Genomic DNA, 16,460 nt, shown 5'->3' with positions numbered 1-16,460 from the left:
TTATCGGTGAGCTAGCTAGACATTAGCATGGAAATGTCTCTTAATTAAAATGCACTTTCGGAGCAGACTTCTCCAATGATTATAACACTGTAGTCATATTTAACCACCTGTGACCTTTTTGTCTGAATTATTGTAAATAATTGGGGTGACAAAGCAATGGGGTATCAGCCAAAACATGCAAAAAGGTGCAAAAGGTGCAAAAAGGGTGTTAATTCCCACATTAAAATGAGCCCTGATTTAAATATAAGCAGGTTGCACTAAGTTCTGTAAAGTGATATAACAAAAGAATTTGTGATAGCTGGAGACCAAAAAATAATAAGATTATGGATAAGATCATCTATTTGGGCCAATGAAACAGATTTTTCATAACACGCTGGATAAAACTGCAAAAAACTTAGGGATACTGGTGGGCTATAAACATTAACAACCAATGCCATGCAGCTGATGGAAAGGCAAATAAAATGATGAGACACAATAAATGAGACATAATTGCACATGATGGGCACATAGTTTAGCCTTCAAGCACATCAATAAAAAGATCACACAAGAAATCCTTTACAAAATGTGGGCATCCCTGGTATAAGATGGATATAAAAGAAGCTGCACAGAAGATCAACCATGATAGTAAAGGGAAAAGGTGGTTTGGAGGATCTAAACAGACTATCAAATTGGGGTTAAGCTAGCCTTAATGGACAGTACAGTCCAGTACGGTAAGATAGCCTTAAGCCTAGACCTGTAACATAACAAGAGGCCTTCTCTGTATTTAGAGGAAATATGGTTTGACTATCACCATAGACAAAGATTCTTTGCTGTAAGTTCACTCAGACTATGGAACACTCTTCCATAGGATGTTGTAAAGGTTGTGTAATTGACACCATAACAAATAAAGCAAGGTATGGTTAGAGATGGTATATCGATTTGAGGATTTTTTCTGAATGCCATATTTATGCCAGAAAAACATATTCATACTGATTGAAATTCCAAAAGTATCCCTCTCATCATACTAGAGATAGTAAGTCTGGAGATATACTAAAGATAAAAGAATTTAACAGCTATAGTTCTACTGCTCCCATAGACCCCGCAACATAAAGGGGCACATGTGTCATAGTTTTGTCTCTCTGAGGTGAATTTTAGAGATTTTTGGCGGCTAGTTTTTGCGCCTTATGTATGATCCTGTCTTTTTACTTGTGATGCATGTTCAGTTTTTTTTCTATCCTGGCATGTGCAAATTTTGGCTTCTATTTGAGACTTTTGTTGCAAATGTCTCAAATCTACATGGACATAAGTCACGTGAGGGGTCATATACAGGAGAGGACATAAGACACGTGAGGGGGTTATATACAGGAGTGGATACAAGCCATGTGAGGGGGTGATATACAGGAGTGGACACTACTGTTAATTTGGGATTGAACATGTTTCATTTTTAATGCATTTTGAAACTAATTAAAACTGCTCAGGAGAGGAAATTTGCCTTATTTCATTACTTTTAACATTTGAATTTACAAATTGCATAGTAAATGCAATGTTAACACATACATTAACACAGGGTTTATATTGAGTTTTGGAAACACAAATGTTAACAGTAATGAAATAAGGCAAATCACCTCCCCTCAGCTGTTGTAATTAGTTTCAAAATGCATTAAAAACACAATTAAACCGCTACGTGTAACCTCACCCTTAGAAGTAACCAATAAAAAAGAAAAAAATATGCTAAAATTTAAGAATTTTGATGAAAGAGGTTACTGTGCAAAATGTTAAACAGCTAAAGCATGTGAAATAATTCCAATTTACATGTTAAAAACTTCCCTTGCCCTGGACCAGGTGCAGATTTGCACCTAAAACATTGCAAAAAAGGTGAAAAGTCACACGGAACATCTGGAAAGTTAAGATACATGAGGCACACTGCAAAAGGTGCAGACCGAGGTGCACTTGAAGAGCGCCAACAAAAGTTGCAAAAAAAAACGAGAAGAGTCACAAAACAAACATAATTTGCCTAGCTGAAACTATGATACATGTGCCCCAAAGTCTTACCAGATACTTAGTCTACATTTACAACATATAAATGACTTATATACTCAGTTCACAGTACATCAGTACACAGTTGCTATATTCAACACTGATAGTAAAATATGCTTGAAAATGCTTTCAGTTTGCATGATGGTCATAGACATTGGGGCAGATTTACTTACCCGGTCCGTTCGCGATCCAGCGGCGCGTTCTCTGCGGTGGATTCGGGTCCGGCCGGGATTCATCAAGGTAGTTCCTCCGCCGTCCACCAGGTGGCACTGCTGCGCTGAAAAGCATCTGAACGCACTCAAGTTCACCGAGCCGGACCAAGTGAAGGTAAGCGCGTCCCAAACGACACTTTTATTGTTTTAAATGCGGCGTTTTTTCCGAATCAGTCGGGTTTTCGCTCGGCCATGTTCCCCGATTTCCGTCGCGTGCATGCCGGCGCCAATGAGCCACAATCCGATCGCGTGCGCCAAAATCCCGGGGCAATACAGGGAAAATCGGCGCAAATTGGAAATATTCGGGTAACACGTCGGGAAAACGTGAATCGGGCCCTTAGTAAATGACCCCCATTGTGATAGATATGAGCCTATACTCTATCAGTATTGTAAATTGCATATTATATTTTTTGCATTATGGTCCTGGAGTCTCTGATCACTAATGAAAAGTTCTAAGGAATTGAAATTGTTCTTAAAAGGAGCAAAACTTAAGTCTGATATTGGAAGTTATGTTACACATACAAAGCCGGTAATGGTATAGTCCTTTACTGCATTTCACTCTCGTACTAATTAAAACATAAGTAGGGAAGCAATCCATCAAACTGTAGTGTATTCAATAACATCCCATAAAGGTTAGCATTGCTTGCAGAAGAGTTGGAGGCTACAGAGCTCAATAAAAGCTTATCACAAGTCTCAGGGGCCGCAGACTTCCACCAGAGAGCTAATTATGAATTCAGTGCTTAGACCTACAAGGGGTTGTGTTTGGCTTAAGGCAACAGGGAGCGATGATGTTACATAATCTACATCTTTTCCATAACCTCTCCCTTCACCAGAATGTTTCTTCATCATGAGATAGGAATTTTAATTTTCTGTGTTACGCTTATAACTAATTCTGTTTGCAAAGGATTATACCATTGTCTAGTAGATTGTGCATTCAAAGTATTGTAGGGCAACAGAGGTTATAGAATGATTACTTCACACATGTCTAGGTCATGTAAGAAAATAAAATTGTCTTCAACATCAGCCTTTTCTAGTATTTATTTATGTATATGAAAAAAAAAATTCTTGCAGATCATTCCTGTAACTGGGCCCCGTGATGGAGGCACAAAAGTAACAATCAGAGGAGAAAACTTGGGCCTTGAGTTTTGGGAAATTCAGAATAATGTGAAAGTGGCAGAAGTCAAGTGCATTCCTCTCATTGAAGAATATATCCCAGCAGAGCAGTAAGTTGATCTTAATTTAATTATAAGCCTTTATGGATATCTCCCTGCTAAATGTAAATATTTAGGATATCATATAAATATATATGCAAATGTTTCCAAATATTATATTAATGCATTTCAATATAACCATGCACATTTTTTGTTGCATGATCTAATAGATACTATGGGCGAGAGTTTCACTGCTTCTATGCCAGTTTTATGCCGAAGTAGTAGAAGTAGTGAATTAATTGCAAATACTTGCGCAGTGAACAATTTGAGATTAGAATTGTGAATACCCCCCGTACCTGCTTTCTTTTGAGAAACCAGTGAAATGGTTTCACGCAAAACATTGCCGGGTCGGACCTGGTGTCGTTTTGCTCGCCACCCACGGGATACATCAATAAACCTAATCCTTATGATGTCACAGGCCGGAGACGGGGGACGTGGCTGCTATCATACACCGATGGAGGAGTGCCATCGTAGGATAAATCTCCCCCTATGTGTAGGAATATGTTTCCTTCTAGTAGTTCTTATCTTAGTGCTGAATATTCCATTACGTTGATATCACAATATGATTTTGGTATAGGTATGGAGACCAATGTACCATACCAAAGAGTGTAATCTTATATTATGTTGTATTGTATTTCAGTTCAATGTACTTTTACGTACAAAGTTTGAAAAACCTGTATGGTGACCCACAAGCTCTAATTCCATAAACCAACATTTTTATTTTTTCAGCCTGATATGATCAGCATAGTTTTATTATAGTGTTATTCACCTCTGAATTAAACATAGAAGTGATCTTGAAAATGAATAGGGATTGAAATACAGTTCATATTATCAACATGCATCCAATCCTGAATATACCTCTTGTATATCTGAGCTACTTGAAACAGCATCAACTTGATCATTTGTTCTTACTGATATTTCCCCCAAAACACCTTCACTGTATTTTCTGCATATCACCCTAATTTATTTTCTTTTCCAGAATCGTGTGTGAAATGGGCAGTGCCCAGCAAAGTCAGCATGCAGGATTTGTAGATGTCTGTGTGGGAGAGTGCAGAGACGGCTTTATGGTGAAATCCTCATTGCTGTACTACTTTGTGGTAAGTTAAATGCATATACTTTTAACATAAATACAGCTTGTAACATAAAATCAGTGTTGTGTTGCTCAATATATATTTACCGGTACCTACTGAAAATTAATGTCAAATGCAAACCTTTTCAAGGATAGAAATGTTGTAAGGGGCAATGGATTATAGTTTTCAAATGTGCCTAGTATTACATGACTAAAAATGACAGAAAAATATAATCTTAATGATCCCCTGGAGAAGCAAGGAATATGATAAAGCCCACAATGTAGATAAACAATTGTCGTGCAGCTCACCTCTCCAGTAGTTTCCAGTAATCAACCATTCGAGGAGTGCAGTGGCGTGTGAATCCAACACGTCTAATGGTGTGCCCGCGTGGCCTGCTAGGACTGCAGGTGTAATGATAGATTCTCAATCAAAGTGGACGCGACACCTCCTTAAAATCTTGCTAAAATGCTAATCTTGCAAGATTTTAAGGAAGTGCCGCGTCCACTTTGATTGAGAATATGATAAAGCCCCTATAGCCATAAGTTATATGATAAGCAGTCTTTAACTAAACAACTTTTCCATAAATCAAAAGGATAAATGACTAAAAGAAGCTAACTTTGCATTTACTTAATAATTTATTTTATCAGAGCAATGTCTTTTCTATGACCACTCACCCTCCTCTCCTCGTTATGTGCTCCCTCAGAGCCCTTCTGGCTCTTAGTATAATAACAAAACCTGATTTTAGAAGGAAGGAGGTTATGGATAGCAAATATAAGAAGATTACCATAGTCACAGTGCCTGGATCTATGAATAAGTGTTTCTGGTTTATCATGATGGTTTTAATGGTAGATTTAGATAAGGTTATGTGATTAACAGAAACAGTACTACTTGTGTACAATTATAAGGACTACAAACACATCAATTTTCTTGTAAAAGCATTGTTTCTTTGTATTGGCTTTTCAAACACATATATATATATATATATATATATATATATATATATATATATATATACAGGCGGTCCCCTACTTAAGGACACCCGACTTACAGACAACCCATAGTTACAGACAGACCCCTCTGACCTCTGGTGAAGATCTCTGAATGTTTTACTATAGTCCCAGACTGCAATGATCAGTTGTAAGGTGTCTGTAATGAAGCTTTATGGATATTCCTTGGTCCCAATACAGCAAAAAAATTTTAACCCCTTAACGCTCTGCGCCGTAGCTCTACGGCGCAGAGGTATAAGGGAAGTATGAAGAGGGCTCACGGGCTGAGTCCTCTTCATACAGAGGTGGGGGTTTTTGCATTTTGCACAAAACCCCCACCGCTAATAACCGCGGTCGGTGCTTGCACCGATCGCGGCTATTAACCCTCTAAACGCCGCCCGCAAAGTCGCGGGCGGCGTTTAAAAGACGGCGGCGCGCGGGCGCCGCCATCTTTTTTTCGATCGCCACGCCCCCGAACGTCATCGGGGGGCGGCGATCGGTTACCATGGTAGCCTCGGGTCTTCTCTTGACACGAGGCTACATGGTTTATGCAGGTTCGTTACAATGAGCCAGTGGCTCATTGTAATGTAAGACCTGCAAAAACGCCATATATTGCAATACTGTAGTATTGCAGTATATGGTAGGAGCGATCTGATCATCTAGGGTTATTGTACCCTAGATGGTCTAAAAAATAGTGAAAAAAAAAAGAAAAAAAAAAGTTTAAAAAATAAAAAAAATTAATAAAATATTAAAAGTTCAAATCACCCCCCTTTCCCTAGAACGGATATAAAACATAACAAACAGTAAAAATCACAGACATATTAGGTATCGCCGCGTCCCAAAATGCCCGATCTATCAAAATATAAAAACGGTTACGGCCGGCGGTGACCTCCGAGGCGGGAAATGGCGCCCAAATGTCCGAAATGCGACTTTTACACCTTTTTACATAACATAAAAAATGAAATAAAAAATGATCAAAATGTCGCACAGACCTCAAAATGGTAGCAATGAAAACGTCGCCTCATTTCGCAAAAAATGACCCCTCACACATTTCCGTGCGCCAAAGTATGAAAAAGTTATTAGCGTCAGAAGATGGCAAAAATTTTTTTTTCTTTTTTGTACACATTCGTTTAATTTTTGAAAATGTATTAAAACACAATAAAACCGATATAAATTTGGTATCACCGCGATCGCACCGAACCAAAGAATAAAGTAGGCATGTTATTTGGAGCGAAGAGTGAAAGTCGTAAAAACTGAGCCCACAAGAACGTGACGCACGTGCGGTTTTTTTTCAATTTTTCCACATTTGGAATTTTTTTTCAGCTTCGCAGTACACGGCATGTTAAAATAAATAACATTACGGGAAAGTAAAATTTGTTACGCACAAAATAAGCCCTCACACAGGTCTGTACACGGAAAAATGAAAAAGTTATGGATTTTTGAAGTTGGAGAGCGAGAAATGAGCCGGAAAACCCTCCGTCCTTAAGGGGTTAAATTCCAACTGTCACTGCGGCAAAAAAAATTTTTGTCTGGATCTACAATGATAAAATATACAGTTTCGACTTACATACAAATTCAACTTAAGAACAAACCTCCAGACCCTATCTTGTACGTAACCCGGGGATTGCCTGTATATATATATATATATATATATATATATATCACTCCATGAAAAACACACTCCAGTTCTCTCTCACACCAACAAGCACTTCCCAATCCAGCCAATGAACTCTATGTGCAAAGAACTATCCGGATCAGCATGTGCGTTGATAAAAGCAGAATCCAGCACTAGCGAAGATCTTCTAAAATGTTTTATATTTTCTCATATTAAAAAACACAGAAATATAATAATCATGTTGACGCGTTTCGGAGTAGTGATGACAACAGTGTCATGTCATATTTAGAAAAAAGCTTGAGGCTGTGCAGCTCTGTGTATGTCTTCAGCCTGCACTGCCACTGTGAATACTTTCAGGAGCCGGGAGACTCCTCAAAACGTGATAAGGCAATGTTAATAAGGGTATATAATGCTAACAAGGGTAATAGGTACGCTTTTATAAATTATTCTTTACAGAACAAAAATTCTGTTATTAACTTTTTACAATACATTGTCATATATGGAGCCAATCTATCAACTCTCCTGGTACACATTTCCCCAAATCATCATCATCGCTATAATGTATAAATGTTACCATCTCGGCAACTTGTTGTTTGTTCATGAAAAAGGGTCACCCTCCCATGGATGTAAGCCATAAAGATTATATAGGAAGACACTAGGTATTGTACCTCTGCATTTATTGTAAACCAGATGCTTACTAAATGCTACTAAAATTCTCTAAATGTAATTTAGGGTCTAGGCAATTATATTTGAGTTACCCATTACAAAGATCTACACAATGGAAAGCTGTGCTATGGACATGTAGAATTGACATTGTATAAAGAGAATACAGCAGTAACTTCTGAATGTCTGATATTTCCTTGAGGAATTGGTGACAGTAGGTTTTATCTGCTATACAGTAAGTCAATGGACTCTAGCCAAATATGGATTTTTATTTTTTTTAGTCTAGTTTGATGTTAACATGTTGTTGCAGAGGCCATTTGTCATGGATGGTCACGCATAGCAATGGAAGCAAGCCAGCACATTAAAAAGTTGAGATGTCTGGTTCCTTGTGCTGCATTACTTGGATTTTAGGTGATACAAAATCTTCAGGTCAGCTAAAGCCAGCAAATCTCTGGGCTCATGTAGTGTACATCAATAATTCAACATTCAATAGCTGTTGGACTGTTATACTTATGGAATGAAAGAGCAGGGATGCCTCAACATAAGCTGAGATCCAGAGTAAAATGAATGTAAGGACCACTACCTGATCTCTGCGGTATCAGCAGTGTTAAATATATGGAGAGTGGAGATTTGCATGCCTAGCTTTTCTAACCCATCCTATTTCTGGGGCATATAAAAAACACAGTGAATGGAAGACTGATTTTTTAATGCAACTTCATAGTTCATCACATCTATTGTTGCAACAACTTAATCCGGAAGTGTTTTTAAGTGTTCATTAACACTAAATTGCATTGGAATGCCTGTGGGAAAAGCATGCGAGATCTGCACAAGCGTCTAATGAGTTTGTAATGATGGAACATTTGAAGTGAAGTGTTACTGAAAATTGACTGCATTGCACACTTTCCTTAATTATTTCATCTGAAAAGGGCACATTAGGCAAGAGAGTTTATCTCTTGGAGAATTTGCCTCTTCATGGTGATGGGTAATGCAACTTGATTTGAGTAATTCGTTTCCTCATGAATAGCACTAAGCAGGAGCAGGATTGGCACCCAATGTGCCCGCTGAGCTCAGCAATGTTTCTTTAGAATCTACTCTGTATGTTAACTATAGCAGTGCCATTATAATAACCTCCCCACATAGGTATACGGGGAAAGTATCAAGGTAGCAAAGCTGAGCTTGTCAATATAACAGGATGTCAGTCTTCTCTGTCTGTATTAGGATCACAGGTATTCCTACTGTATTATCATGGAATGCAAAATACATTCTAAGATCTTCTGCCTCAAATTATCTAAAGTTCTGACACCAGTAAAAAGGGTTTGTAACCAAAGTCACTATGTGCTGCAGATACAATACAATGCACTAACATGATTGCAAGATTTCCATAAAACTGAAACCTGTGCTTTTCCTTTGTAATGATTCGTTACGATTATCACGTTATGCGCAGCAATAAGAAGGCGCCAGTGTGGTGGAATATATTGGCACTTTGTAATAATTCTTAAGCTATAAGATTTATGTACATTAACTGCACTTTAAATAGTTGATTTATTCATTTAAAGGGATTGTACAGGATAAGACAAGCTTGACTGTTCTAAAAATTGGTTCTAATAATTTTACTTATGCAGTTTCATTATGTATTTCACCGGGGACATGGAAACACACAATTAGACAAAATTGAATAACTAAACTGTTCAAATAATAATAATAATAAATAATGATAATAATAAATCTTTATTTATACACACTAGCACCATCATATTAAGCAGCACTTTGCAATTTAAACAAAATAAGATGTTACAGAGTAATAGCATAGTTAAATGAAACAATTGGGCTGCTCCACAGAGCTTACAATCTATGAGGAGGAAGGAGTGACGCAAGAAGTAAAAGTGCAGACTTGGTACAATGCTAAGGTCATGTATTCTAAAATTAGTTATTTTTCATAAGCCATTTCCGTTAAATGCATGAAGTGAATAAGTTAATGTCTAAAAAAGGATCGGGCTCCAATGATGGGAAGGGAGGAGCTTACATCAGCACCAACTCTTCTACAGGTTGTGTATGGTATTGCAGTTTTTAGTTTAATAAAAAATGAATAATTTCAGCTCCAGGGTAGTAGAGTTAATATATTTTTGATTTGATGGTAATGAGTCTCGATGTTGTTGCTGGTAATGATTACAGATGTGTGAGTGATGAGGAAAGGTGTATGTATGTCTGGTATGGCCACGTTGTAAGGGATTTAAATGGGTATGGTAATTTTTTTTAGATGAAAGCATTGTTTTGTGCGCTCCCTTAAAGTTACAGTAACTGTGGCATTATAGAAAAAAATTGTCTTCTTACATCTTCTTCTTTTCTCTTCTTACATCTCTTCTTTTCTCTTCTTACATCTTCTACATCTTCTTACACGGTGCAGTGAATATTGTATGAAATGTGCATGCTTTAATATTGGAACTATATATTTGTGTATTTTGTAAAAACAAAAAGAAAATAAAAAAAAAAGAAGAAAAAAATGTAAAAAATGGTGGCCACGACATAGCAAAATTAAAGAGGAACAATACACACCCCAACCTATCACCTGAAGGGTTGGTCCTCATGATGACTGTGTAATGAGGACAAGATAATGGTAACAGAAAAATTATTTAATGTGTGCTTTATGAACAGTCTTTTCCCAAACTATGACTTTATGAATTGAAATCACTTATTGAGCTTGATGTTGTTAAACAATGTCAGGCACTTATATTGGGTTTCTAAAGTTAAATATTACTCCAGAGTTGTTTAATGGGTTGATATTCAAGGACTTGTGCAGCAAAGTTAACTTTATGTATCATTCTCCTAAACTATTACGACCCATTGGAAATAAAACTATACTTTCATGTCAATTAGTAAAAGTTGTCCAGATGAAAACCATAAAATACATTCCAAGACATTCCGAACCAGAATGTGACCTCTGCCGATTGGTGTGGGTGTTAATCTTTTAAATGCTTTAGCGACATCAGGTAACATCCTTTAGAAAATGGCAGTGCACATATGATGCCAGCATTTAAAGGGTTAATATCCACTGGCAGGTATTCACGTCCAGGTATGCAAACTGAACTTTTGTTCGAGGTTTGCCCAAACTTGTTCGTTAATCACTAACCAAGACCATTGTATCTCATCCAACATTTATTTATTAATGCGTCTTAAACCTGAACCATAGCTTGATTTTCTTGCCTGTTAAAGAGCCATAATTCATCATCAGAACAATTCAATGTTAATGCAGCTAAAGTAGTTAGGGCAGTAACAAAAGACTACCAAAATTTACATGTGTAGCCCCCTTCATCTGAGTTGCTCCTAAGCTAAAATTTTGGAAGGCCTAATATGGGTGAGAGTGAATGGTGTCACTTAAACTTTTAAAAGTTTCAACTTGCACAGAAATATTTCCTGTTATTTAATTTTATTTCTCTCTGAGGTATTCTCTTGTTTGTGTGAATGAAACAATTAAATATAATAGCTCCCTCTCTGATCATACTGCAAATAGTCATTTAAACATTCATAACTATAGGCTTGAATAATTGATATTTTTTTTGTATGTTCCCCATCTACCCACTAATTTGGTATGCAACCGTTCACAAGCATTTACTATCTAGCTGTACTGTAAGTTACATATTGTTTGTATTGGCGGCCTTGTATTGCTTATATTGTCGACCTCAATGCGTAATATATATATATATATATATATATATATATATATATATATATATATATATATATTATTTCAAAGATTCTTTTTTCCATTTGTAAAAATAGCCTTAGTTATTACTAAAATAGTAATAATAGTTATATTGAATGAACCACAAATAAGCTTCACTTCTGAAGGTGGTCATACACCGCAAAGTTATTTCATTCAATCTAAGAATACAATATACAATACAACTTTATTGATCCCCTGGGGGGGTTATTTTGTACATAGTATTCCAGCAATTGTCACACAGTTAGAGACACAGATACAAATACATAAATAGTTTGAGAGGTGCATTCTTATATTTTGTTAGTTCCTTGGCTACATACAAACATAACTACATGGGATTGCAGTGTAGCATAATACCGGCTACATGAACACATTACATTGCGTATGGGAAAGCAATTAACGAAAATATACCGGTCAGACACAGACTAGACAGACATGTATAGGGGACACTACACAAAGGGTGCCAGTGCGGTCGATAACAAAAAAACACAGTGAATGGAAGACTGATTAGATAGATAGAGATACAGAATGATAAAGGTTTTGTTTATCTGGAAGTTCTATGCTTTCTTATGAACAAAGACTAGCAGCTTCTTATCGTCAGGCCCCTAAAATGCTAATGCCTAAGTTATTTATTGTTATCATCAAATATATACCTTCCAAAAAAAAATAATACGTTATTTGTAGTAAAATAATAGCTTAAAAAGCCAAATTTTCAAACATTGTCAGGAATAAGATCTTTATACTGTGCAAAACAACTATGTGTCATGTAACCTGACCTTTATAGTCTTGGTTATCCACTCTAACAGTACCTACAAGCACTAAAACTGCCACTTACATTTATAGTAGAGTTGATATTCCCCAGATCAGAATGTAGTAACCCACACATAGTCACAGCATACCTACTTCAGCTTTCACATAGTAACTGGCTCCATTGTTTTTGAATATCCTGTCACTCCTGCCTAACTCATCACTTGAATGCAGATGTTCTCCTCTCTTGCGGTCCTCAGGAGTTTTTCCATTAAAATGCTAATCTAAGTGTACACTCTACATTTTCATTTCTGAAATAGACATTTTTATGGTTTATTTTTGTATCATTGTGATCTTCAGTATCAGATTGTAATCATATGTTCCCACGTTATAAATACAAAAATGAATCCCTTCGGGCTTATGGCTTTGCTGGTGGTGGCAAGGTTAAATCCACAATAGGGTAACACAAATCTTCATGCGGATTTCTGTATAAGCAGATATATGTTTGGGTTATTACTAGGGAACACCATGGGACAATGTTTAACCCATTAAGTAGCAAAAGGCTTGCTGTAGTTGACTTGTTACATAAAGATAGATTACTGTGATCTATGCAGATGCATACAAAATATTGTGTAGACCCTTATCCTTCTAAAACAATGTCATTTTTTGTTTTTTAGAATTTGGCTTTATCCAGATTAGAGCCCATGCAAGGACCAGTATCCGGAGGGACTCAAGTGACAATTACCGGAACCAACTTGAATGCAGGGAGCAGTGTGGTAGTAATGTTTGGAGAGCAACCGTGTATTTTTGACAGGTATGTTAAATTGTAAAATTTTAAATATATAGTACTACATATGTACTTTATGTTCTTGAGCGCCATAATGAAATTACAGTGCTCAGATTTTTAGTTTATTTTTTTTTTGTATACTGAATCTATCAGTGGTGGATTGAGATTGTTGCAGGCCCATGAATGATAGTATTCTCTTGCAACTTCCCAACCAGCATAGATAGAATATACAATACTATTCTGTAAATCAGTTTGATCAAAATAATATCATTTAGTTGTGTTTATCAATTTTATTCCTTTTTTTCACTTAATGTTTTGTGTCCCATAGACTTTTTTTGGTCAAGGACTGCTCTAATGTCCAAATATGCTTTCCACCTCTGAAAACACCTAAACCAACTCCCTAAAAAAAGTAGCTTATTGTCCCAAATATCCATGACCAATTCTCTTTAAAATAAGATAAAAGGATAGTTGAAATAGTTTTTTTTTCTTGAGAATTTACTATTCAACTTATTTCCAGCTTACGATTACAGGCTATTCCTCAAAATGTATTATGTGTTAAAAACATGTAAGGTTCTTATGAAGGCTGCATACTGTATAGAGATTGGTGTATTATAATTTGTTGAGTGGCCTAGCCAGTCTTCCAAACGCAACCCTATAGAAAACCTTTGGTGGGAGTTGAAAGTCATTGTTGCCCGAGCAACAGCCCCAAAAAAATCACTGCTCCAGAGGAGATCTTCATGGAGTGGGACAACATACCAGCAACAGTGAAATGTTTGACCTCTGTCATTGCCAACAAAGGATATATAACAAAGTATTGAGATGAACTTTTGTTATTGACCAAATAATTATTTTCTACCACAATTTGCAAATACATTCTTTAAAATCAATCAATGGGGCACATTTACTAAGGACAGTGCAAACTGTACTTTGTGTAGTTTGCCTGTGTAGTGTGCAGGGGGTGACAGATTCAGGATTTCTGGTGCCCGTTCTTCAGAGTGCATCATGGGCCGTGTGACCCACTTCTGTAGGACTTTGCATGTTAAATCTGGTGCACGGTCTGACTTCACACCAGAATGCCTATTTCAGTGAAGAAATATGTGTCACATGAAGAATAGCGCAGCCGCTTCAGAAACGTTTGCGTGCTTGACAAATGTGGCACAGGCATTTCTTAAATACATGCGCAAGCAGTTTGCACTTCAAAGAACAACAGAAAACTTGCGCAGTCCCTTAGTAAATGTGGGCCAATGTGATATTCTGGATTTGTTTTCTTATTTAGCCTCTCATAGTATAGGTCTACCTATGATGTCAATTTCAGACCTCTCTCATCTCAGAAATTTCTCTGTAGTAATTTGAGTCTTATTGACACAACAGGCTGCTATGAAACTTAATTGCATACATACTCTTACTGAAATTCAATGCCTTGTTAATATGATGACAAATGGCATGTACCATGTATAAAGTGGAAAGAGATAAAATATGACCCATAGACTTCTACAAGTTCTACAATAAGTTTTCCACAAGAGGTTGTACTAAGAATAAAAGGAAATAAAAAAACACAAACTGTTAAGTAGAAATAGAATATTTCATTAATCAAATATAGAAGTATGTGACATTAATTTCATTCCAATGTAATGCAGATTCATATCATGATTTACTTGTAAGGCTCAATTAACACCTGTGTTCCTCAGGTTCTGTTCCCCCTTCTGTCTAAATAGTGCAAAAATATTGTAGCAGCCAGTGTCTTTTTTCTGCTACTATATTGGAATTGCAATGGAAGGCAACCTTCTTTACATTGAAGTCAATGGTTAATGGGAAATGATAGAAGACACAACATTATTACAGATATTTGTAGGAACTGTTTCTTGCTTTCAGTATTTACAGATTGTTCTGTTTTTTTTTGCCTTGTCAGGAGAACACAAACTGAGATCTTCTGTAACACCACAGCTTCTCTTAAAGGTTTGCAGAAGGTAGAAGTGACTGTTCAGATAGACAGAGCCAAGATCCAACAAGAACTGCAGTTTGAGTATGTGGAAGATCCTAGAATTGTGAAAATTGAACCAGAGTGGAGTATTTTCAGGTACAGTAGAGGCTATTGAGTATTAGACCAAGTTTTATAGAAGATAAATACGTTTTAAGTTGGTTAAATATATAGAAGAGCATTTTGTCCATTTATTGAGATCTTAGAAAAACATTTAGATCAGTTAAAATGTACAGCAATGAAAAATGGCTACATGTCATGTACTCCAAAACATACTGGTAGGTTGATTAGATTGTGAGCCCCATGGGGAAAGGGACAGATTTGACAAACCCTGTGCAGCGCTGCATAATCTGTGTGCGCTATATACATAAAGAAATTATTATTATTACAGCAGATGTGATATCTACAAATACACAGTGGTACACATTTCTACCTTGCTTCCATGAATAGATGTGCCATATAGTGTAGCACTTATTGGCTTCCGTCTATGCATTGATTATTGCTACAATTTAAAATCTAAAGTATAGACACCTTTGAAGATGTAAGGATGGGGAATATAGAAATAAACATTAAGGAAATTCTCAGATGTTTTAAACAGCCTTTTGCTTTGTACCTGTCACTTATTTCCTTTACAAGCCAAAAAATACTAAAAGAGGTATTTAGCATTGTATGCCAAGCCAAAGATCTAAGCAGAGGAATATGTGACTTGGATAAAACCGCTGACATCCCTACAAATCCTTCCAATTAGTGCATCATGCACAGAGAATATCCAGCAATGTGTTTACATCTCTATGTTTAGACGCTGTAGGACAATTTACAAGCTGCAGATCCTGCAGATCTCACTGCAATTATATCCGACCAGGACGACAGCCAGCGTGCCAGACATTAACACTAGTCCATCAAAAAGCAGTCAGTATGCTGAATACAATGTGAAATGAATACAATTTCAGCCATGCTATATGCGGCTGCTTTTTTCAGCCATATTAGTGTTAAATTCATGTTATAAACACTGCAATGAAATGCTTTACACATATGACCTTATACATCTCATAACCAACTTATGAGTGATCAAAAATGTAGGACAGGCATATTAATTTTATTAATAATAATAATTCCATAGCACTTTACAGATTCTGGGGAACATATATAAATAAAATACTACATTACAGAGTAATAACAGTCCTATGGAACAAAAGAAGTGAGGGCCCAGCTCACAAGAGCTTACTTTCTACGAGGATGAAGGGGGTGACACAAGAGGTATAAGAGCTTCTATTATGATCCAGCCAATCTTTATAAGTAAACGGAATAAAATAATTTAATTAATAAAGATGCTGCTGCTTGAACCAGATATCAGCCGCCATCTTATATACAAAGTCCAAGTTCAGTGGGACCTCAGAGAATTACTACTAGAAGTATTACTATGCATACAGTAAAAAAGTTTGGCAACAGTACATGGC

The 16,460-nt window shown here is 36.6% G+C and overlaps 1 protein-coding gene across 1 annotated transcript in view; it reads left to right on the top strand.

Annotated features, from left to right (window-relative positions):
• The window catches only part of PLXNA4 (plexin A4), a 467,309-nt gene that overhangs the window by 375,354 nt on the left and 75,495 nt on the right, over window positions 1-16,460 (top strand). The window contains exons 13-16 of the mRNA XM_072147475.1: window positions 3,300-3,451; window positions 4,419-4,536; window positions 12,916-13,052; window positions 14,935-15,102. Coding sequence (XP_072003576.1) covers window positions 3,300-3,451; window positions 4,419-4,536; window positions 12,916-13,052; window positions 14,935-15,102 — 575 coding nt within the window. The remainder of the gene's footprint in view (window positions 1-3,299; window positions 3,452-4,418; window positions 4,537-12,915; window positions 13,053-14,934; window positions 15,103-16,460) is intronic.

This window comes from Engystomops pustulosus, chromosome 4 (assembly GCF_040894005.1).
Source record: "Engystomops pustulosus chromosome 4, aEngPut4.maternal, whole genome shotgun sequence".
Classification (NCBI taxonomy): Eukaryota; Metazoa; Chordata; class Amphibia; order Anura; family Leptodactylidae; genus Engystomops; species Engystomops pustulosus.
Note: the sequence above shows the minus strand (reverse complement) of the source record. Positions and strands in the feature narration are given on the sequence as shown.